General features: G+C 31.7%; 1 protein-coding gene across 1 annotated transcript in view; it reads left to right on the forward strand.

Moving 5' to 3' along the window:
* The window catches only part of LOC145241296 (spermatogenesis-associated serine-rich protein 2-like), a 180,167-nt gene extending 159,610 nt beyond the window's left edge, over window positions 1-20,557 (forward strand). Inside the window, exons 14-17 of the mRNA XM_080104044.1 lie at window positions 1,588-1,743; window positions 7,046-7,149; window positions 10,912-10,975; window positions 19,908-20,557. Of these exons, the coding sequence (XP_079960170.1) occupies window positions 1,588-1,743; window positions 7,046-7,149; window positions 10,912-10,975; window positions 19,908-20,227 (644 nt within the window). The 3' untranslated portion in view covers window positions 20,228-20,557. The remainder of the gene's footprint in view (window positions 1-1,587; window positions 1,744-7,045; window positions 7,150-10,911; window positions 10,976-19,907) is intronic.
* The last annotated feature ends 4,789 nt before the right edge of the window (window positions 20,558-25,346 follow it).

Raw genomic sequence — 25,346 nt, forward strand, 5'->3', positions numbered from 1 at the left:
TCGCATCAAATAAATATTAACTCAACGAAAACCCTAATAACATACCCACACACACACACAGTAAGCAACAAACCACCATGGACTTTGAAAGATCCAAGCATTGATCTGACTCTTACTTAAATACCAAAAAAACAATACCAACAACTTAATAAATAAAAGCCACTTCGGCGAACTCAGAGAAACGTACCTACAACAGAAAGAAATATACACTGATGGAGCGAAAACAAAAACGGAACAGGTGCGGCATGTACAGATGGACAGAACCATCTGCAAATAAGACTTCCCATCGACGCATCAATATACACAGCAGAATTACAAGCAATCAAAATGGCACTTGAATTAAGAACAACAATAAGAAAGAATGCATTATATATATCGATTCTTTGTCATGCATCTTAGCTCTAAGAGGAGAAGAACTAGAGCATCCTTATATATTAGATATAATGAACAAATACAATGAAATTATTGAAAAAGGAAAAGAAATAATCTTAGCCTGGATACCAAGTCATGTTGGTATTCCAGGCAAGGAAGAAATTGGAAAATTGGCCAAAGAAGCCATTAGCAAAAATATAACAAACATCAAAATACCATACACATATTTCAGCAGAAAAATAAGGGAATATAACAAAAATAAATGGCAAACAGAATGGGACACATATACCCAAAACAAACTACACGAACACCAACCAATAAAATAAAACACAAAAACAAAACGACAATAAAAGGACGAAGAGAAAATATCGTTCTAATCAGAATCGGACATACCAAATTAACACACTCGTACCTAATCGAAGCAACAGAAAAACCAAAATGCACGTTCTGCGACAAACAGGTAACAATAAAACATTAACCGAATGTCAAAAATACAAAACTACCAGAAATAAATATTATACAGTAAACAAAATCAAAGAATTGTTTCACACCAAATCATCAAATACTTAAAAAAAAAAAAAAAAAAAAAAAAAAAAAAATTACAACTCTTTAAATCACTTTAAACCGTAAAAACTCAAAAAATTTTAAAATACATAACTCTGACAATAATAAAAAACAAAAAAAACAATCTCAACTAAATACATAGCTTGGCATTAAATGACTCATAGTGGTTGATATGCTGTGAAGCCCCAATAAACCAACCAACCAACCTCTGTATTGCTGTTTATGACAAACTTTTTTTTTTTTTTTTTTTTTTCTGTGAATGAAGTTCTGAGTCGAATTCTTGTGCACGGCCGTGTACTTTGTCGCAAAAATGTTTTAGTTAGAAAGAAAATGGTACGTTTGGTTGACTGTCTGTATAATTACCTTGAACTGATGGAACAATAAGATGGCAAATGATGGTGGTGGGGGGGGATGAATTTTCTGTGTACATTGCATCAATTTAATGGAAAAATTAACTTATTTATACGATACATGAGTAAGTTTATACAGTGTTCCTTTATTTCTTATGCATTTTTGACCCATGATGTATATCTCTGTGCGTGTTAAATTTTAACTTTGCAAAATTGTGTTTTCTTTGTAAATTTGAAAATGAAAATTTGTTTTAACTGCTCTTTTCAACCTATTCAGATGTAAGCAATTTCGTCTTTTCAGTCATAGCTGTAAATAAATGTGCCTACAGCAGCAGCCGTCCATCTACCAGTGCGTCTACCAGTGCATCTATATCCAGTAGTCAAGATACACTGCCACCACCTATTGTACCTGCACAAGTGTTGAGCACAAGTGCAAATATTTCTATGCATTCAAATGGTAAGATTTAGATTTATTGTTTTCATATATTTAAAAATAAAGCCAAAAATTTTTTACAGCCTTATTTTTAAATGTTAACGAACTAAGGGACACAACTCTTTGTAAATTTATGTCCATTACTATCTTGTAGTCTGCATCGAGAAAGATTGGATTATCAGATTGTCCGAGATGATCCCTATGAACGCCTGTTTATTATCATATAATCTCAAACACGTTTGATGTTGCAATCATGTTCAAATCAATTTCTAATCCATTTTTATTTTATCAAACAAAATTTATTAAAAATACAAAATATTTTTAAAAATATAGGAAGGTCATATCTTTAATACTCATAGATCAGAGTTCCATATATATATATATATATGTGTGTGTGTGAACCATCTATGATTCATATGTTAGCATGTGACATCTATTTCTAAAACATTCTTCTGGTTCGTTTACTGATTGATACGATGCATACATCATCAAAGGAACCCCTAATAAAAGCAGGTCGGTTTTTAGATTTGTAACCTAGCTTAATATATTTTTGTGTATTTCATAGACGTATGGAACACAGCCTCATTTATTTATTTTATTTATTTTATTTTTTTTTGGAGGGGAGGGGTATTGAGACACATTCTTTGAACGTGTCATTCGATCATCTAAGCATTTTCTGATTTGAAATTTGAACAACAATGAAAACTCAAGATCAAAAATGATTTTGTTTTCATTGTTGTTTACTCCCACATTGTTATTTCTATAGACAACAATCTCCCTAATATAGAAAAGCACATGAGATCATCGCTTATCGAACTTGAGTAAGCCTCTTCCATTGTTTTCTAATCAGCTCGTAATATTTATCTTCACATTTTTTTTTAACAACAAAACACCAACGTTTTAATAATTCATCAATTGAATTATATTTTGTCAAAACACCTTCACCTCGAATACCAAGTGAAATCAAATTTCATTTTACACATTCCACTTGCTAACCTATATTTTACATAACCTACTTCTTTCATGTTTTAAGTATTAATACAATTATACAGAATATTGGTTATTAGTTTGTTTGGCATTTATGAACAGACAATTTATTATTTTCCAAATAATTTTTAAATGATTTTCAACACAAGGAAATTTTGAAATCTTCATGTAAAGATTGAATTATTTTGTGTGAAAAAAGTTTCAAATTGTGGTTGAAGATTTTCAACTAATGTTAGTCAAAGGAATATTAAATTTTCTAACAGCCAAACAGCTGGGAAAGATGAAATACACTAACATTAACAAATGTGGAATTAATAATATACATCTCTGCAGTGATTGCAGAGGTCAGTTTTTTTAACTTAGCCCTCGTGAGTCAGGGTTCAAATTTTTCAAAGCAAAATAACTCTTTCGCAATTCATTGTTTTCATTTTTGACTTGAGCTTCAAAATTAAATTTCCAAATATTTTGCGAAATAATTTCCTTGATATTCTTCATGATAGCTAAAAAAAGAGTGGGGAGGTCATCAAAAAACAAAGTAAAATAATTAGTTGTTCGATTCCTTAACGCTTAAAGTATTTTATATATAAACTAGCAAGGGGTACCCGGCGTTCCTGTGTGTTTGGAGGTGTGTGTGGGGGGAGGGGGGTAAAAAAAAGTAAGTATGAGGATCGAACCCGAACCGTTGAGGCAAAGTTGTAAAAAAAAAAATGTGCGACGTTAACCATTGCCCCACCGCGACATGCTTACAAAAACGCGTTTGAATTTATTTAATTACTTGGATTTAGCAGGTGCCCGTTTTAATGAGTTAATGAGATCAAGTTTGAATGCGGGATTTCATTTACTGCTGAACGCCCCCCCCCCTCAAGATGTTATAGGAAAAGGACTAATCCAAATGCGGCGAGCGACAAATATTGAATATTTATCTTCCCGAAATCGAGCAAATTAAATAGACAGGTGAGCTTCGTTGTTAACTGTGAGATATTACGATTTATATGTGATATAAAAAGTTGTGAACCGACCGACCGCTTCTCTAAAAGAAGCCTTTTGTAGACACACAGAAAAAGCGAACACACATACATACATTTTCACTTTTATATTTATAGATAAAACTCTTATTACTACAAAGAAAGAAAACGAGGGGCAATATTCAGTTCCTCAAAATGGGACAAAAATAAATATTGCCTCCAATCAAGATCTTCTCTTACAACTGAGTACAGACGTCACCAACACCAAAAGTTAGCATCGCACATTTTATTCAGAAGAAACTTCAGTGTGTGACACGTAACATCTTAACTGCAAAGTTTTAATCGGTCTATGTGAATGTTATATTACAATGTTTGTAATTTCATTTGGAAAATGAACTTTTTTTTGTAAAAACCAAATGAGAATAGAACAGGTATGAGTTGAAGGTGATCGTCATTTCCAATCCATTTAGGTAGATGTGAGAGAGAAGGTAGCTGATTTTCTGTATGGACAAAGGTGGTGAGAGGTTGGCTCCCTGTTTTACATGCATACCATTCAATAAAAGAAATATGATTATGTGAAGTGGCATGATGCAAACAACTGTCATGACACAAACTTATGTTGCTAATTTCTACTAATTGCATCAATTAAAGAATGACTGTTTCGATTGACTTTGACAAATGCGTTGCTAATCTTGTGTATTAATAACAAGGTAGACTTTAAGAGATTGAGTAGTTTTTTTTTATTGTGCTTTTCCATTTTTGTGTATTTCGATAATTTTTCCATTTTTGTGTATTTCGATAATTTTTCCGTTTTTGTGTATTTCGATAATTTTTCCGTTTTTGTGCATTTCGATAATTTTTCCGTTTTTGTGCATTTCGATAATTCTTCCGTCTTTGTGCATTTCGATAATTCTTCCGTTTTTGTGCATTTCGATAATTCTTCCGTCTTTGTGCATTTCGATAATTCTTTCGCCTTTGTGCATTTCGATAATTCTTCCGCCTTTGTGCATTTCGATAATTCTTCCGCCTTTGTGCATTCCGATAATTCTTCCGCCTTTGTGCATTTCGATAATTCTTCCATTTTTGTGTATTTCGATAATTTTTCCATTTTTGTGTATTTCGATAATTTTTCCGTTTTTGTGCATTTCGATAATTTTTCCGTTTTTGTGCATTTCGATAATTCTTCCGTCTTTGTGCATTTCGATAATTCTTCCGTTTTTGTGCATTTCGATAATTTTTCCATTTTTGTGTATTTCGATAATTTTTCCGTTTTTGTGCATTTCGATAATTTTTCCGTTTTTGTGCATTTCGATAATTCTTCCGTCTTTGTGCATTTCGATAATTCTTCCGTCTTTGTGCATTTCGATAATTCTTTCGCCTTTGTGCATTTCGATAATTCTTCCGCCTTTGTGCATTTCGATAATTCTTCCGCCTTTGTGCATTCCGATAATTCTTCCGCCTTTGTGCATTCCGATAATTCTTCCGCCTTTGTGCATTTCGATAATTCTTCCGTTTTTGTGTATTTCGATAATTTTTCCGTTTTTGTGCATTTCGATAATTTTTCCGTTTTTGTGCATTTCGATAATTCTTCCGTCTTTGTGCATTTTGATAATTTTTCCGTTTTTGTGCATTTCGATAATTCTTCCGTCTTTGTGCATTTCGATAATTTTTCCGTTTTTGTGCATTTCGATAATTCTTCCGTCTTTGTGCATTTTGATAATTCTTCCGTCTTTGTGCATTTCGATAATTCTTCCGTTTTTGTGCATTTCGATAATTCTTTCGCCTTTGTGCATTTCGATAATTCTTCCGCCTTTGTGCATTTCGATAATTCTTCCGCCTTTGTGCATTCCGATAATTCTTCCGCCTTTGTGCATTTCGATAATTCTTCCGCCTTTGTGCATTCCGATAATTCTTCCGCCTTTGTGCATTCCGATAATTCTTCCGCCTTTGTGCATTCCGATAATTCTTCCGCCTTTGTGCATTTCGATAATTCTTCCGCCTTTGTGCATTTCGATAATTCTTCCGCCTTTGTGCATTTCGATAATTCTTCCGCCTTTGTGCATTTCGATAATTCTTCCGCCTTTGTGCATTTCGATAATTCTTCCGCCTTTGTGCATTTCGATAATTCTTCCGCCTTTGTGCATTTCGATAATTCTTCCGCCTTTGTGCATTTCGATAATTCTTCCGCCTTTGTGCATTTCGATAATTCTTCCGCCTTTGTGCATTTCGATAATTCTTCCGCCTTTGTGCATTTCGATAATTCTTCCGCCTTTGTGCATTTCGATAATTCTTCCGCCTTTGTGCATTTCGATAATTCTTCCGCCTTTGTGCATTTCGATAATTCTTCCGCCTTTGTGCATTTCGATAATTCTTCCGCCTTTGTGCATTTCGATAATTCTTCCGCCTTTGTGCATTTCGATAATTCTTCCGTCTGTGTGCATTTCGATAATTTTTCCGTCTTTGTTGGGGGGGGGGTATAAAAAAAAGTAAGTATGAGGATCGAACCCGAACCATTTAGGCAAAGTTGTAAATTAAAGTGTGAAAAAAAAAACGTGCGACGTTAACCATTGCCCCACCGCGATAACCATTGCCCACCGCGATAATTTATGTTCATTTTGATAATTCTTCCGTTTTTGTGCATTTTGATAATTCTTCCGTTTTTGTGCATTTTGATAATTCTTCCGTTTTTGTGCATTTTGATAATTTTTCCGTCTTTTTGCATTTCGTTAATTCTGACTACTCTTCTCATCATCAATGTTATTCACACAACGTTTCAGCCAATATAACCTTTGACCTTTATGTTCATCTCCTTGAACTCTGTCAAACTTGGGAATCTGTACAAAATTTCTAACCTAACCATTTAATTCACATGGGTAGCATGTTCTTGTTTTATCAGTCCTGACAGAATAGAAATTTTAACTCATAATTGTATCGCGGATTGAACCTTCAATTATCAAGACTTAAAATTGATTTTTTTTTTATCTGTTGCACCATGGGGTTTTATTTTTTATGAAAATTTAAGTGTTTTCTATAAACTATTGTATAATATGGTTACAATTGTGTATAAGTTTCTTTTGATTACTGTACATGCAATAACTCTTATCCCTGAGTGGCCTCCGGGCCTTGATAAGTGGTGACCTCTATGTAAAAAAAGTGTTCAGCTTATTTACTTGTCATAATATTCTGAGCAACTTTTACTAAAACTAAATCATTCAACAAGATTTATAAGAAAATGAAAATATTCTGACTTGTGGATGTTAAAATGTTGAGTTTTGCATGAACTGAAAAAACAAATCCATTGTTAATATTTGATTTGAATGTTTTTTTTTTTTTTTGTTTCAATATATGAATGAATAGTTTTTCTTCTTCCGTAGACATTTACCATGATCTTTCATCTGAAGGTGCTACTTGTAAAAAGATTCCTAATTCAGACCAACAAACGTCGGATGAACCTAAAGAAACGGACGAATCTGCAGAGGTAAAGAGTTTAAATCTTTTTTTCTACACCGTTTTAATGTTTTATAGGTCGTTATAAGCTCTGACACAAACAATGTAACAACTTCTACAATTTATCTCCTTTAATCGGCAAGCTAATACTTCCAGGATAAGATTTTATACCACATTCCCAGCAAGACTTTATACATCAGTGTTTTTTTTTTTTTTTTTTTTTTTTAATATTCATTTCACTTCATAAATGCATCACATACTTTTGAATTTAACATCTTTTGAAAAAAAGAATAAAAACATTTTTTCATGGCAAAGATTCACCACATATTTTTAAATATTGAATTTTATATTTTTCCTCAAAATGGTCACCTTGAGAAAGTCTTTGAATAAAGATGAAATATATTGAACATTCAATTAATTTTGTAATCGTACATAATCGTCATAATGGTGGGCCCTAGAATAATTGTCTAATGTGCTAGAAGTCATACACATAACACACACACACACACATAACACACACACATACACACACATAACACACACCTATATAAACAAAAGTTTCTTTGAACTCTGCTAAAGTTTACTTCTATTCATGTAACTTCACTTTTCCATTTGTTCAGACTTTTTCCAATATTTCACAAGCTCACTTTTTAGCTCTCACACCTCAGCAGTTGAACTATTCAGATTCCACTCTGTGTGATCTTGTCTAATAACTTGCTTCTATGCTGAACAAATGTACTTTCGGCAAATCCTAAAATCTAACGTGTTAGGTTTTCTTTGATTTCATATTAATTTCATCATAGATCTGTCATTGTGTTGAGTGAACGCCCAACATTAACTTCCATGTAACAATATTCTTTTGACACAACTGTTCTGCAACTTAGCCTGGATGTACAGATTTTTTTAGCAGTAACAACTCAGTCTCATCTATGCTGCCTTCACCATTGTAGCCATATTGAATTCACATTCACCACCTGTACTCAGCAAGTAACAAAAAAAAGCCACTACGTCCGAATACCATCTCTTGATGGGGATGACCATCAATAGGATGCATTTCACACAATTTAAGTTTGGCTTTATGGCGCAACTTATTCAAATGTCACTGCATATTTTGTTGACCATCGTAGGTACAGATTTCATTGCATCGCATTGCATCTAACACGCATTTCTGACACCCAAAACAAGGATACTGACCAGAGTCTAGAGATTGTAGACCAAAGTCACACAGCATCACTTTGATTTTAGATAAGTTCACCTTCATATCTTTGACCTCCAGACCGTTTTTCAATGTTTTCAATTTACCTATTCCAATGATAACTAAACTATTAGCACAGAATAATTCCCATGAACAGCGCAATCGAAACTATCCTGACAGTGCGGCCAAGACAATGTTTAAAAATAAAGAGGTATGGACAGCTGTTTGTTGAACTCCAACCTTGACATTGAAGACATCACTGTGTCATCCAGTACACTCGACTACAAGCGTTCACGTATGCACATTGTAACAAATTGACAAGCCACTCCTCTACGTAATGTCGAGGGCTTTCTCCAGATCCACAAATACCATGTCATGTAGCTGGTGAATTCTATTTTTCTACTTGATTTCACCTCAAAGCATATTGCCACTAGGAATGTAAGCGGCTACAATTTGGGATTTGTGTCTAACAACAGGCTGTGGGGAGTTGCACAGCGAGATGTCTGTTCACATTACATTTAAATTTCTGCAGGTTAGTATAATTAGGGAAGCTTCGGATCTCAACAATGAAGAGGTGAGATTTTGTTCCATATCGATTTAGTCAACATTAATTGTGCCCTTGACCAATATGTCGAAGGCTTTCTCCTGATCCACAAATGCCATGTGAAGTCTCCTCTCTATGCATGCATATCAAATGATGAACATGGCATCAACTAAGTACATCTTATGTTAACCTGCTCTCTCCTGTTATCTGCTACAATTTTAATCACTTTCATTTCTGGATGCTTTTGCAGAATAGGCATCCAGAGATTTGCATATGTGACATAAGAAGTTCTGACTATGAATGGAAAAAAGCCGAATCTAAATATACAAATATAAAATGTGCTTTTTTTCTTACTAGCCCCCCCTCTCTCCATGTTAAGAATGGCTTTGTAAATTTGATGGGATGTTAAAATTGCACAAGTGCTGACTAAAATATGGTCATGTTAAAAAAAACGAAAACACAATTGACGATTTACAAAAAAACAGAACATGTGCAAAAAATCAAGCATTTGTAAACCAGTTTGCATTACAAAATTTTTTAAAATATATACATTTTTTTTTTTTTTTAATAATTTTTTTGAAATGCAATTGTTTTTTTTAATATACATATTTTTTTAAATATACAATTTCTTTTTTAAATATACAATTTCTTTTTTAAACATACAATTTCTTTTTTAAACATACAATTTCTTTTTTAAATATACAATTTCTTTTTTAAATATACAATTTCTTTTTTAAATATACAATTTCTTTTTTAAATATACAATTTCTTTTTTAAATATACAATTTCTTTTTTAAATATACAATTTCTTTTTTAAATATACAATTTCTTTTTTAAATATACAATTTCTTTTTTAAATATACAATTTCTTTTTTAAATATACAATTTCTTTTTTTAAATATACAATTTCTTTTTTTAAATATACAATTTTTTTTTTTTTAAATATACACAATTTTTTTTTTTTTTTTAAATATACACAATTTTTTTTTTTTTTTTTAAATATACACAATTTTTTTTTTTTTTTAAATATACACAATTTTTTTTTTTTAAATATACACAATTTTTTTTTTTTTTTTTAAATATACACAAATTTTTTTTTTTTTACATATACACAATTTTTTTTTTTTTTTAAATATACACAAATTTTTTTTACTTAAAACTGAGAAAAAGAAAACCAATAATCATAAAGTGCGTTCAGTTTGTTCGATAAATTCCATTAATGTTTGTCAGTTTTAAAAATATTCAGTGAAACTTGTTGATGACATAAGTATGGATATTTTCTTGGATGGTTATTCAACAACTGTACCCATTCTTGTTTCTAGAAGCTTCAGACCTCAAATAATTTCTACTTAACATGCCTCCTTTTTCGTTATCGCAATTCACAACTTAGCATTTTGCCACACACTCTTTTATGACAGTGTTCGCTATGTCTGACAGGATTGAAATGTCAGCATTTCAGCGACTATTTCCATTCATTCAACCTTGCCATTCTTCATTTTGCTTAAAGCATTTTTCTATTGGGTTGGCAACTAAGTTCTTACCATATTTTAAATATATTGTATTTTGAAAATTTATTTTTTTGAGTCAAAATCAAATGATTTAAACCGAAAAAGTTATTGAAAATTTTGTTGAACGTTGGAAAAAGTTGTGAACGAATGGCTGATCTGTGGTGCTGGGCTCTGCACTGGTTGTTTCAACATTTGGATTACTTGGATTCCAGGAGAATGCAACGTTGTATGCTGTTGCCAGGCTCGATGCTTGGCCTTGTTGTTTAGATATGGCTGTCCATCTTGATGCATCTCACAGGAAATCTGATTCTCACTGATTTGCCATTTTGTAGATGAACTTGCGTCTCCTACAAAGTCCCAACATCCACTTAAGTGGGGAATCTAGAAAGGGTTGACCAAAGCCGTTCATTCGGTTTTAACTGATGGAACTTTATCACAGGCGAAGAAGCAAAACAATTTTTATTTTATAGAAAGTAAATATTTCTATAATCAAGTTTGTATCTTTTTTTACCTTTTTTCTTAATTCCTTTTTATTTTTTAATGCAGAAAAAAAATCCTGAAGATGAAGATCAAAGTCACTTAAATAGTTTTAGAATCCTTACCAATGCAGGTAAATATATTTGTCATCTAAGTATCATGTACTGCTTTTCACGGATCGCCCATTCTTTGTTCATGTGAGATCATAGTACTCTTTCCTTTCATTTGTGTAAGAAACGATTCTCCCAATTTTAATTTTTGTTTGTAGAATTTTATTCTAAAATTCCTATTGTATGCTTAAAAAAACTTTTAAAAACGTTTCAGTTCTTGTCCAGAATTTCTTTATTTCAAAAAACGAAAATAAAATGAAATCTGTATGATGTACATACTCATCACAAAACGAAAATATCAAATTCCAAAAATCACTTTAATTTATCAAGTAGTTTTATTTTCATAAAGAAAATCATTTTTAAGCGATTGATGGGAATTTGTAGGCATTACAACATAAATCTTGAAAGTTTTGGATTATTATTGTGTTGTCTCCCTTGTTTTTTGAGATTTCTTTTTTTTTTTTTTTTTTTTTTTTAATTGTGGGCGAAACCTTCCAATACTCATAAAATTTTTATTTTCATGTTTAAAAATAAAACTACTCTATCAATTCGTGATTTTTGGAATATGATATTTTAGTTTTGTTACAGGTACGTACATCCAACAGATTTTTTATTTTTTTGTAATAAATGAATTCTGTACAAGAACCAAATTTTCTCCTGCAATTAATACAAGTTCTGTCATTTGTGAATTAGCTGTGATGGACTGCAAAAAGTTTGTTATAATCAGCTGATGTACTTCCTAACTTCCGGTATGTGGTTGCTACCAGAAACTGTAATAAGGCAAATCAGTTCCTTCACTTTTTCCTCTTATATCTATATCTCCCCTGTGCATGTACTTTTTTTTTTTTATTACGTTTTCCTGATCGCTCTTTTTCATTTAATAATCATTGAAACGTTTTTCAGTCTTATTTTAATTAGAATTATTGAAATTAGGTTATTTTTTTTTGGGGGGGGGGCATAAGAATTATTGAAAAAAAAATGTTTTAAACTATTTTGGGAATATTATGTATTGGATGCATTTATTTATGATTAAAATTTTATTTTTTTATTTCAATAATTTTATTTTTATACTTTTATAACGATGTATCGATCCGGTACCATTTATAACATTACCGATGCCGCACCAACCACACCGGGTACCGGGCGTCCTTAACCTCGTCGGATTCCACCTGATGTGGCAGGTGTCTTTTGATCGTACCTTGTCTCGTTACAAGTTGGCCTGTTGATCGTCCTTACCCACTATGTTTTCATGGAGGGGCGCTTTTCCTCTCGATCGAATCTGCTTTCTTCCATGTGTAGGGAGTCTTCAGGTACATCAATCACTCCACTGGTCCTTGCGGCTTGCTGAAAAAATCAAAGAGTCCTCACCTCAACAAACAGAACTCCGGGTTATAACAGTAACAAACTTAATTGTTTTCATTATTTCATAACAACTACTGTCTAATTTGAGGCGACTGACTATAGCAGTGAACGATGTAAGACCAGACCAGTAAAGTCACAGTTCCCATCATAACATCAGGCCCTGAAGGTCTCCCCAAATCGGGAGCACTGGACAAGCCCAGCCGCTCGGTTTGCTGGCTACGACTCCTCTGTTGTTTAGAAATCCTTTTTCTAAATCTAACCCCTTTTTCCCCACCTCTCCTTCAGAGAGTGGTTACAAACGCCTTTCTTTCTTTCTCTTAGAGCTTATCTCTACCAAACCTCAACTGCCACCTGCACTGAGGTTTTTACTTATTACCAATTAGGCGTGATTATTCACCCCAAGTCGAACAATGCTTGGTGGCGACCCCTGCCCTTGACCCCCGTTCTTCATACCTATCAACAGAGGTTTTTAAAAACAACCTTTTCGTTGTTAACAGATATATAACAGCCATGAGATAAAATAATTATCATTTGTTTTTTTTTCTTTTTGACAAAATCCCATAGACATTTCTGTTTAAACAACATCAAACCATCATCATTAGAATTCAGCCGGGCGAATTCCTCTGAATTTGTGTCGACTAGCAAGGTCACTCGGCATCGCCCGGTCCCCATCGGGTCATATCTCGCCTCCTACCTGTTTTGGCCCTGTCTGTGGGGCATTAGAATACACCGACTGATGCAGAGGGTAAAAGTCCCTCAATGGGGGTCCTGGATATGACCTTAAACTATATCCAGTGGTGAGGCCCCAGCTTGTGGGCTTTGGGGAGTATGGAGCCACCCTTTAATTACCATTGCTCCCAGGTCCACTCTGACCTGGAGTGGTAGTACCTGTTAGGGTTCCAACTATGGGTTAAATAGAAACAAACTTGAAAACAACAAATATATTCTATTAAAAATTTTTCTTAAAAATCTTTGGATTCGGCATTAAATAACCCGAAAAGGGTTGATATGCCGTAAAACAAAAACAACCAACAACCAACCTATCTGTTTTGTCCTTTACTTTGTAAATGACACCCGAGCCCCAATCAGACATCGACACCCCCCCCCCCTCTTCTGCCATCTCTTCCTCTATTTGAAAAACAAGACAATCTCTTTTGACATGTAGATAATTCCAAATCTCTCCCTTTTTCGAGGCAACACATCTGCTTTGTGTCTAACAAGCTTACAATGACACATCGGCGGCTGGTCCTATTTTCCTAGCTAAGGTTTTGCATTTCTCTGCACTCCTTCATCCCATCCCATCCCGTCCAGTCAAACACCCCCTCTCACTGCAATATGCACCTCGCTGCATGCATTCATGACGCCAATTGGTGTCATACTTTCATAAATATTACGTATATAAATTCAAATAAAAACTTATTTTTATAATTTAAAAAAAATTATTTCATAAACATTTTTTATAAAATTAAAAAAAATAAACTTAATCTTTAATTTTATTAAAAGTGCAAATAAAGACTAATTGTGTTATTTTTATCTTTTTATAATTTTGTTGTATACATTTCAATAATGTCCTTTTCTCATATTTTATTTCAATAAATCATCTAAATTAGTTCTAAGCCCACGGATGTTCATGAATGCAAGCCTCAAGGGGGGAGGCAAGTTGGTTTTCCTGTTCTAAAGTATTTTAATGGTGAATGCTCTGACAAATTACAAGCACTTGTACTCCCTCAACATAAATACCGTCGACAAACCCGACAAATCCCACCCCTTCACAGTAGAGATCCCTAGATGTAAGAGAGCTTTCTACTCCAGTAGGTTCTTCCTCAGAACTACTAGACTTTGGAATTCCCTTCCGGGTCCCTGCTCCCCAACTGTACCGACATGCAGAAGTTCAAGTGTAATGTGAACCGACATCTTGCTGCCCAACTCCCTACATAGTACCCCTGTAGCTTAGGTCCCTGATAGTAGCCCCCTACACCAAAGTGGCAATGTGCATTGTTTGGGGTGAAAATGTAATAAAAAAAAAAAATAAAAAATAACAATAAAAAAGATAAATCGCTCCACAATAGAAATACTGAAGAACAATAAGTGAAGGAACCGATTTGCCTTGTCACCGCTTCCGGTAGCAACCATACCAGAAGTTAGGAAGTGCATTAGCTGACTATAACCAAAAGTCTTATGAAAGTTGAATCTTTTAATGCTGTATGGAGTTCAAATGTGGGCTATATTTAATTTAGTTTTATGCAAAATAGGCAAAGAGGGTGTGAAAGTCTTCTGCAAAATTTCAGATACCTCTAATTTTTTTAAAAATTTGAACCATAATAGCTAATTGACATTAATATTTCCCTTAATATTCAGTTTCTTAGTATTTTATAGAGTTGGGATATAATATATAACCAAGTGTGACAGACCCAACCTAACAAATGTAGTCCTAGGTGATTCAAGCCAACACCCACCAAAGTCGTTGATATGATGATGGATGCAACAGTTTATGATCCTTTCTTTTTTCTTCATCACTGGAAAAAATCATTCAACTTGATTGTTTTTTCTTAAGTTAATAATCGACGCTGACTCTGGTTGTAGTTTTCCTATGAAATTAATTCTTCACAAGAAGAGAAAAATAAAAATTATGTACAGTTTTTCACAGGAAAATTTAAAAAAATAATAAAAATATCGATTACAAGTTTTTCTGGTAGTCAATGAACAGGGTCTTGATCTTGTTTTCAATAACTGATTTCTTACTTTCAATCGGTCAAAGGACAAGTACTTTCTCGAACGGGCTGGGTTGTGGGGTGGTGGACAGTTTTCCCCTGAGTCAACAGATTCCAAGGCTTAAGTTCAAATTATTCCAGACAGATTTTCTTTGCGCTGTAGCATCTTATATATGCAGGGTGGTGTAGATCAGTGGAGACTAGTGTTGGGACGATTCCTAAATTTTTTCCGATTCCAATTACAGAAAAATGTTGATTAACGATTCCTGTGGAATTGTTGTTTTGAAAATATACCATTGTATAATTGATAGTTTTTGTGTAGCCAAAAAATTTGGTACAGCGAAAAAGTGGAAATACAATTAAGGAAATTTTGAAAACGATTTCTTTCATTGAAAGTCAAAACAAATATTTTAACCATGAATTAAACATGCACCATGAAATTAATAACAATCAATTTCAGGAGTTATTTTATATATTAAAAAAGAAAAAGGGCAGACATACATGAATGCTACCCGTGTAGCGAAATATGCATCGGTTCCGATGTTGTATGTTGTTCGACTGAGGGAGAAGTTATTTTTACAAAAGAATTTTTGCATGTGTGACCTAGTTTTTTTTTGTTGTTGTTGTTTTTTTTGGGGGGGGGGGTTATATAATTATTAACAGGAAAATTGGTGAAAGTCAAAATGGAATCCGCGCTATTTTTAAATATTATTTTCAAGTTTAATTATGTTCACGGGACTATAAACCATTCACAAAATTTTGTGGGTCCGCTTACTGGTGTTTGCACCAACAATATTGAAGCCTACTGGTCTCGTATTAAAAGAAGACTGAAATATATATCGGGATCAGTCATCGAAATGAAATGGTCTCATTTCGATGAGGCCATGTATAGAGAGGCTTCTAACGTGAAAAATATTAGATAATTTGGAAACATTTTTAGAGCATGTTGATGAAAAATATGGTAATTAAAAAAAAAATGCCAATAAACTTTGGGAAAAGAAAACCTGTTTTGAACAATTGAAATTTTTATTTTTTATTTTTGATAAAAAATAATTATTAAAACAAAAACAGTAGTGTTCTCGTCGAGTAGTTTTTATTTTAATCAAGAAAATAAAAGATACTCATGCACTTATTGAGCCGTGCTGAAATAATAACATTATTTAGAAAGCTATTCTTAACATGGGGATGGGAGGATGTTGTGTACCTATTCTGTACTTTCACCTAACAATTTAATAAAAACAGGTATTGTAAAATTTTAATTAAACTTGAAAGTACTATTTAAAAATAGCGTGGATCAATAAGTGCACTTGAACGAATAAAATTTCACTGTTTCGATCTACGACATTCCAGCTTTTTGTTTATTTTTGTTTATCGTCACAAGTGTTCACTAATTTTCCTTCAAAAAAAACAATTAGAAACTCTTCAAACATTGGGCGAGGCACTTAAATCATTAAAAAAAAAAACAATTAGAAACTCTTCAAACATTGAGCGAGGCACTTAAATCATTAAAAAAAAATGATGGTTACATAAATGCATAAGCACCAAATTTTTTTTTGTTTGATTTGTTTGTTAAATCCGACAAAAAAATAAATAAATAAAAATAAAAGAATACAAAAACAATAAGAAAAGGGTATCATAAAACTTTAATTAAACTTGAAAATAATTTAAAAAATAGCGCGGATTCCATTTTGACTTTCACCAATTTTCCTGTTAATAATTACATAAACTTTGGCAAAAAAAAAAATATATATATATACATTCCAAAAAAAAAACAAAAAAAACACAGATAGCTTCATGACAAAAATCAGTGAAGCTTAGATAAGTAAACCTCTCAAACGAGCCTCGTTCTGACATTCGGAAAATTTAGGTTAACAACCGGTGATGCTACCAAAAAATAACCCCTTTTAATGAAGATGAATATAAACAATAATTTTAAAATTAATTTCTTAATTTTACTTAAAAACAAAATGTAAACATATATAAACAAAATATTTTAGAGAATAATTTCTTAATTTTAAATAAAAATGGATTGTAAAGAATTTTTTTTTTTTTTTTTTAAATAAAAAATATTGCGAAGTGTTTACATAGCTGGTTTTTTGGGATAATAGGGACGCCTAAACCCTCCCCCCCCCTTCCAAAACGAAAAAAAGCTTTAGTGTTTTTACTATTTTAAAGCTTTTTTTTTTTTTTTCTTTTGAAAAGTTTGAAACACAAGTAGTGGCTAGTTAACTTAGAACAACAAGTGCGCATTTCATTACAGGATTTAAATATATTTTAATGCTTTTATGGTGGTCAAAAAACGTTTTTCAGCTGCCATATTACTTTCTATTTACTTGCCTCCCCACGAGGGTAGAGTTAGACACAAGGTCGGTTTTTAAGGGAGAGAAGCATTTATTACTAAAAAACGAAATGGTGAAATATAAAAGCAAGTGAAGTTATGAGTAAAAAAAAAAATTCAAAGAAATTTCGAAACTCATGAAGATAAAGATTATCTTTAAAATAGTTAATAAATTCTTGTACATCATATTAAATATGTTATGAAAAGTTCTATGACGTTTTTATCATAAATTTTTGACAGCATTAATCTCACTTCAAACAAGCAGTTCAACTTAAAAATGTAAGAGAATCATAATGATATTGTTTCATATTTTCGATTTTGTTTTTTCTGTTACAGCAGGGTTATCTGTTGTCTTCCCGAACCTGCCATTAAAATGGCTCTAATTCCTTATTCGTCTGCCCCCTTTTGAGGCAATTATCAACTATAGCTCTAATTCAGCTTGCCATAACCCCATCTCTAGGGTGATCTCTTACTATCATGGCTGGTTGGGTCACAATATAGGAACAGCTTCCTTTTTGAATATTGAAACATACCACACCAACCCCTCAACTGGTGTCAGCAGTCCAGCGACCCTCGCTCACACTCCATTTACTACTATTTAAGTAAATCTCCCATAATTCCTTATTACTTACCGAGACTTTCCTGCGAATGTGAATATGATTTCACGAACAGTTAAAATTACAGATACTTTGAGAAGACAAATGCTTGGACCATATGTTCATATATTTGATGTATATACAAAAAAATACAAAATATATATACTGGCAAAAGTACCCGTCGTTGACTGGGTTCAAAAACAGCCTACAAAAAATGGACTCTGATTTATGAAAGTATGATAGGTTATGAAAAGGAAGGGTTGTAAAGAGATAGCTTCGAATTTTGAGGTATAAAAACCAAAGCAAAATATGATGAAAGTAAAAATAAAATAGATAAACCCCATAATTTATTATAACATGCCTGTTCACACTGAAACACTTATCACAATATTCTGTGGATCTATATTAAAAAACCTTGTTAAACTTTGTGACATATTTCCATTCTATGGAGGTCAGGTGCGAACGAACTCCCCATAATTTTATTATACCATATTTCTTCAAACTGAAACATAATTATCAAAGTATACTTACGCAGATAGATATGAAAAGTCTTTATTAAAGTTTGTGCCTATTTCCATTCTATGGAGGCCAGGCGCGAACGCAGACCCCACAATTTTATTATACCATCCCTATTTAAGTGAAAACATACTTATTAAAGTATTATGTTCATCTATATCAAAAACACTTGTAAACGTTTTTTTTTTAATTTTAAAATTTTTTATTTCCATACTTTGTGGATCAGGTGCGTATGCAGACCCCACAATTTTAATGAATCATCATTATGCCAGATCAAACATACCCATTCCTGTGTCTCAGTATGTGATCAGTTTTCTATAATAGTCAACCATAGGAGCCTATTCGCGATAAGACACACACACAGACGTTCAGCTTTATATATATATAACTAAACAGGTTTCTTTTAATTTAACAATGTTTGCTTAATATATAAATTGATGTAATTGTTTAACTGCAATGAAAATCAGGATATTAGTATAAGGATATTACTGAACATGTTCAGATTAAAGCTTGTATGAGTTTTTGTTTTTTAATTAGATAGTGTGTATTGGAATGATTGTATTAATTAGATTGTGTGTATTGGAATGATTGTATTAATTAGATTGTGTGTGTATTCGAATGATTGTATTAATTAGATTGTGTGTGTATTCGAATGATTGTATTAATTAGATTGTGTGTGTATTCGAATGATTGTATTAATTAGATTGTGTGTGTATTCGAATGATTGTATTAATTAGATTGTGTGTGTATTCGAATGATTGTATTAATTAGATTGTGTGTGTGTGTATTCGAATGATTGTATTAATTAGATTGTGTGTGTGTGTATTCGAATGATTGTATTAGATTGTGTGTGTATTTGAATGATTGGCAGTCATGTTAAGTATTTCAAAGATGAATGTTATTTTGAAGTGAAAACGAACGCATGCTGAAAGAATGAATTTAGTTAATAATAAACACTGGATGATTTCTCAACAGTTTTGATGCTCATGTGTCTCATTTGTAAGTAAAAGATAATTACTCATCTGCAAATAAGTGTAGTATCTGTTATGAGAGGAATTTTTGTATTTGTTTTCTTAAAGCGTTCTTTTTTTGTGAAGGTAGATTTAACTCTACCCTTGTAGGAAGGCAAATAAATGAGCACTGATTTCATGATCATCCTTTTTTTTTTTCTTTTTTTTTGAGGATATGAACTTATGGAAAAAAGTTTGTTTTATTTATATTTCTTTAATATTTGTATAAATATTAAAGAAATAAAACAAACTTTGTTTTTGTTTTTTTCTATGAAAACTTGTTTCTTTCCAGAGTATTCTTGCAAATATATTCTGAATTTAAAAAAAATAAAATTTCACTCTTTCTAAAAAGTTTATATATATATATATATATATATATATTTTAAAAAAAGTTTTATTTTTTATTTATTTTTATTTTGTAGAAACCAGATATTTCAATTCTCGTCGACGGTCTGCACGAAAGAACTATTCAAATACAGGAAATCGAGATTACAGAAGCGGCGGTTTTAATCAACGAGGCGGCAGTTCTAACCACCGAGGAAGAGGTGGCGTTGGCGACAGTAACAATAGTGGCGGTTATTACAACTCGTCTTCTCACCCACAGGAGAGAATACAGTACCTTGGTCGGGGCGCTCGTCGTTCTCGACCTTATCGGGGTGGTGGGCGAGGTGAAATTAGGGGTGGCTTTCCTGCCAGGCAAACTACACAAACTGTAACTCCAACTGCTTCTTCCAACAAATAAGCTCTGATATTATTATCAGCTTTTTTCTTTTATTTTTTTGAAAGCTGGCAAATGAAGGGGTAATAACTCTTATACACATTGTTGATTACCTCCCTTTACTGATGACTTTTTTTTTTTTTTACATAAAATTAAATTGCCACGTTGGTTTAATAGTTACTGGTTTAAGGATTTTTTTTCTTTTTAACCCTAACCTCCATCAGTGTACAAAAAAAAATTCTTGAAGAATATAAAATATGCATAAATAAATATTTCACAAAAAAATTCTTTTTATTTTTGCTCTCTGTTCGGCCAATGTATACCTCTAAAGATATTAAACTGTGCAATTATAAATTTTTTTTTTTCTTCTCTTCACTTATTTATCCCTTTTTAGGGGGTGGGGTGCGGCTTATGGGGTCGGCTATGTAGCATTCAAGTCCAATTAAGTCTATTGTAGTCATTTATACATGAATAATGTTAGGAAAGATGTTAACCCCCACAATTTCCCTCCAGCTATGGGTAAAAATAGCAACTTGTGTTCAATTAATTATATGCAGTTGTTTACGATAAGTGTTACATTTTGGCATTAAATAACCAAAAAATTTTCATTTACAGTAAAATAGAAAAAGATGTTTTTCTTATGGAAGGTTTTTAAAGCCATTTTTGAATTTGTTTAAAAAAAAAAAATGTTTTTTTTTTTTTATCATACAATTTAAAAAATCTTTATATCTTCCATCATTTCTACAATTTTAGATTTTTTTTTTTATTTCTTTATTCCGAAATAAGATTTCTTTTTTTTTTCATCACAAATAGAATAGAACCTCTGAAACTGATAGAAGTGTGATGCATTTCAATTTTTTGTTGTAAATTTGGTTTTCCACCATGATTATTTGTGTCTGTGTCAGTATTTGCGGTGGCATGAGTGTCTCATACTCTCTGGTGGGTAACACCAGACAACTCGCACCAGCTTTTCATGCGATTCAAACTAAAGGACTCGTATCAGTCATGCTGAATGCAATCAAATCACTTCTTCCGCACCAAAGTTTGCTCCCTAATGTCTGCCATACGCAGGCATCTTCTAATATTGTGCAAGACGTGGCATGTTGTACAGCAACAAAAATCATTTTGATGACAACGTTGTAGAATAGCATTTTGGAAATGATATTAGAAATGCGATATTCTCATAAAACACCAGTGAGTAAAGTTAAAATTTAATAAATTACAGAATTTTGGAAATATAATATTTTAATCTTGAAAAACAAATGTTAATGTAATTAGTTACCTTTTATTTATTTTTTTTCTTTTCACTGCGTAAGTTTATTGTTAGGACTAAAAAAAATTTAAATTTTGAAATGCATCAAGATACTTGTCCGGGATTCAACCTAATGTTAAAGAACAAAAACACTTTGTATGTACTTGTCACGAAACGAAAATGTCATATTCCAAAAATTAAGTAAATTGCAAGCATTTTTATTTTTAAGTAAGAAAATCAAATTTTATGAGTAAGGAAAAAGCAAAGGTGTCACTATCTTGGAAAAAAAAAGCAGACAGATAACTCCACAATAATTCAAACTTTTGAGCTCAGCTTTGTAACATTTTTACATTCATTGCTTTAAATCATTAGAAATGATTTTCTTTATAAAAAGAAATGATTTTATCAATTTACGTGACTTTTAGAATCAAAGATTTTCATTTGACATGTACATCATAAAGATTTTTTCTTTTTGTTACACGAGATTGAATTGTGGACTTGCATCAAATTTCCTTCATTCAGAATTGCAAAAAAAAAAAAAAATTATTTTAATTTTTATGATGGTGGAATTCTATTGGAAAGAAGCACCAAATCTAGAATTGAAAGGAATATATATATACATATATTTATATTTCTCGCATTCTTTTACTAAAAAATCTGAAAAACAAAATCTTTGGGTGACTTTTTGGTTCATATCGAACCCACATTCGGGTTTGACTATCATTCCACGTTTCAGATAAACAATGTTGACTGTGATCATGTTTACTTCTCCAGGAATTTTATTTTCATTAAAATTTCTAAAATATTTTCATTTGGAAGGTTGTAACTGATTTTGTTAAATTCGGTTTCTTTTTCTCCTTAGTTTTGAACTCTCAACATACTAGTTTACACAGGGGAAAAAAGTGGTAATTATTTCAATGGGTCAACTTTTAATTTAAAAAGATTTATTTTTCATTGTTTTGCTCCCACTCATGTAATTTTAATTCTGAGTTTTAATCTAATTTCAATTCTAGATTTTAGTATTTTAAGATTACTTATATATATATATATATATATATAATTATGAGATGGGAAATAAAAAAAAAAAACTTTTTTTAAATGAAAATAAATAATTCACACTATTCTGGTTTTAAAATTTTATTTAAAAAATGCAATTCTTATTTCAATAAAAATATTTTTAAAAAATGACAATGCTTATTCAAATTTAAGTCATTTTTTTTTTTACTTCCTCTCAAAAAAATGTTTGCAGGTGATTATTAAAAATTTCCAAGAGGAAAAAAGTTTGGAAAAAAGCAATTAGTCAATAAATAACTGTTACCAAAGGCAATAAAAGTTATTTTTCTATCTACCCGAGTCAGATTTTTATTTTTTTGTGTATTTTAACTTATTTTAAAATGCTTTTCATTACATTTGATATTTGCCTAAGATAAAATGTAAAGCATTTCTGCCTCCAGAAACCATCAAACGTTTTTTTTTTTTTTTTCATTTTCTCCTTTCAGTTAAAAAAAGTTAAAATTATTGCGTTTTAGAAGGGTTATGTGATAGCCATAACAAATGCTGACTTCAACGTTTTGTACCATCGTCATCGTCTATTACATTAGTGACTGTCGAGGGGTGTGCACGGGTTCACAAATAAAAACAAAAACTAATAAATAAAACAATTCCAAGGAAAACACATTCGGTTGATGTTAGTTGGACTGTGTGTGTGTGTGTGTGTGTGTGTGAGTGAGTGAGACACCATCAGGGGAAAAGTTTGTCAAGACCTTTTTGCTGTCTGTTGATATCAGCTCATCTTAATTTGTTCTGAGAGACAACTTTGCATTCTACTGACTGTCCAGTTAGAAACTGTCTTCAACTGTCGCAAACCCAAGACTGTCCGTAATTGTCGCAAAACTCATTGCCACTTTTAAAACTGTCTGTAAACTAACTCTAAACATATTGACCAATCATTTGTCTTTTTGTTTCTGTTCACTTCCACACCTTGATTAACAATCCTATTTCAGCTGCCTTTTGTGTATCTTGCTGAAAAAATTTATATACCTTAGTTCTACTGTTAAACTTGTTTAGTTTTTTTTGTTGTTATATTATTTTCCTTTTTTAATTCCTAACATTTGTTTGGAGTATCACATTATTTTTTGGTTTCTTGACAAAGGAGAGATTGGATCTAGTAATTCACTCTCGTTTGTTTGTTCACACGTTTTGGATTTTTAAAATTTTGCATGAACATCGGTCATGGTGAAAGTAAATTTTTCACTTATGGAGAGGCACCCCATATGCTTGGCTTGTTTTTTTCTTGTAATCATTACAGGAAGCATTATCCATTGTTTGATTGGATAGGGGTAAACTTGCCCCCAAATCCAAATGGTGAAAGTAAATTTTTACTCAAAAAACGAAAAATAGAATTCAGTGGTTTCTGGAAACTAGAGTCAACCGTTTTTAATGGTGCATGTAATCAAATTGTATTTTTTGGCCAAAATTAAATGAAGAAAGCTTTAAATAATTTAAAACAACAAAAAGATGAATCTAAGTTAGTAGAAAAGTAACTTTTATTGCCTTTGGTAACAGTTACTTTTTGACTTATTTTTTCTTTCAGTTTTTTTTTTTTTTTTTTTTTTGTTGGAAATTTTTGACAAAAGTCCGTTTGCATATTTAAAAAAAAAAAAGTTTATAGTACACAAATACTAAATTTAATTAAGTGCTATGAAGAGACTGACATGCATGACATTTTATGATTTTTAAATACCCCCCCCCCCAAAAAAAATATATAATAATAAATACAATTGACACTGCGAGGCCGCTTATGACCACTGAACTGTTTAAAAGGGAGGTAACTCATTGTTATGCAAGTGTTATGACAGAAGCGAGCAAATATTGCAGACTAATATTACGATGAGGAAAAAAATATATTACAGGTGAATTTTGGATTGGATGGTTCCTATGTCAAAACTATCATCTTTTAATCAAAGAATTTTCTCTGGTTCAAATCCTAATGAAGTCACATACTTTTCTTTTTTTTTTTTTTTTCTCGAGTCTTTCAATCTTACCCCATGACCAATAAATTCTGAGTGCTTGTGTAAATTGGTGATCTTTTAAACCAACGTTTTGTGTGAAATTATGTACTTAGGCTTCGTGTCAGTTACAAAAAATAATCCGGTAGAAAATGTGCTAGATGTATTTTTAACAAGTATCTACAATTACGTTCTATTCAAAAATGGTGAACCCTTCAATTAAAATCAATGGTGATAAATCAGTTTGTCATACTGAATTGGTCTCACAACTCTTCCACTTAAAAAAAATTTTTTCAATTACCTTTTTTTCTCTTTTAATGGAATTTATACAAATTTCAACATGATGCATAAATGCGTTTTCACTTGAAATGCGTTGGTTTAAAAACTCATGAATCTACACAAGTACCAAATTCTGAATACATTGTTGACCTCGGGAGTTTACAGTGCTGGTGGTGATGACTGGTGCTAGAAATGGTCTCACGGCTTGTCAGAAAAAAAAAAATTATGGAAATTCAATATTTCCAAATTGGAACAAAATTGAATAAAAATTAATTTTAGAAGTTTTTACTTTTCTTTTTCTTTTTTGTTGCAATTGTTTTCTTTTCATTGTTTTATGCAAATAATCGAGAAATAACAAAATACTTTAAAAAAAAAAAAAACAACAACTCCACAATGCTTATATTAAAAAACATGTCCCTGCCTTTCAAATAATTTTATTCTGTTTTTCAACATAAGTTTTTTAAAAACATCCTTTTAATGTTTTTCTATGATGTTAATATTTACATACGATGTGCCTTCAATAAGTTTCCAGACTTTTTTCCGTATAGGTACTTTATTGATAGTACACACATGAAACTTTATTGATAGTACACACATGAAACTT

Source organism: Euprymna scolopes, chromosome 20 (genome assembly GCF_053919585.1).
Source record: "Euprymna scolopes isolate OS-2025 chromosome 20, ASM5391958v1, whole genome shotgun sequence".
Taxonomy (NCBI): Eukaryota; Metazoa; Mollusca; class Cephalopoda; order Sepiida; family Sepiolidae; genus Euprymna; species Euprymna scolopes.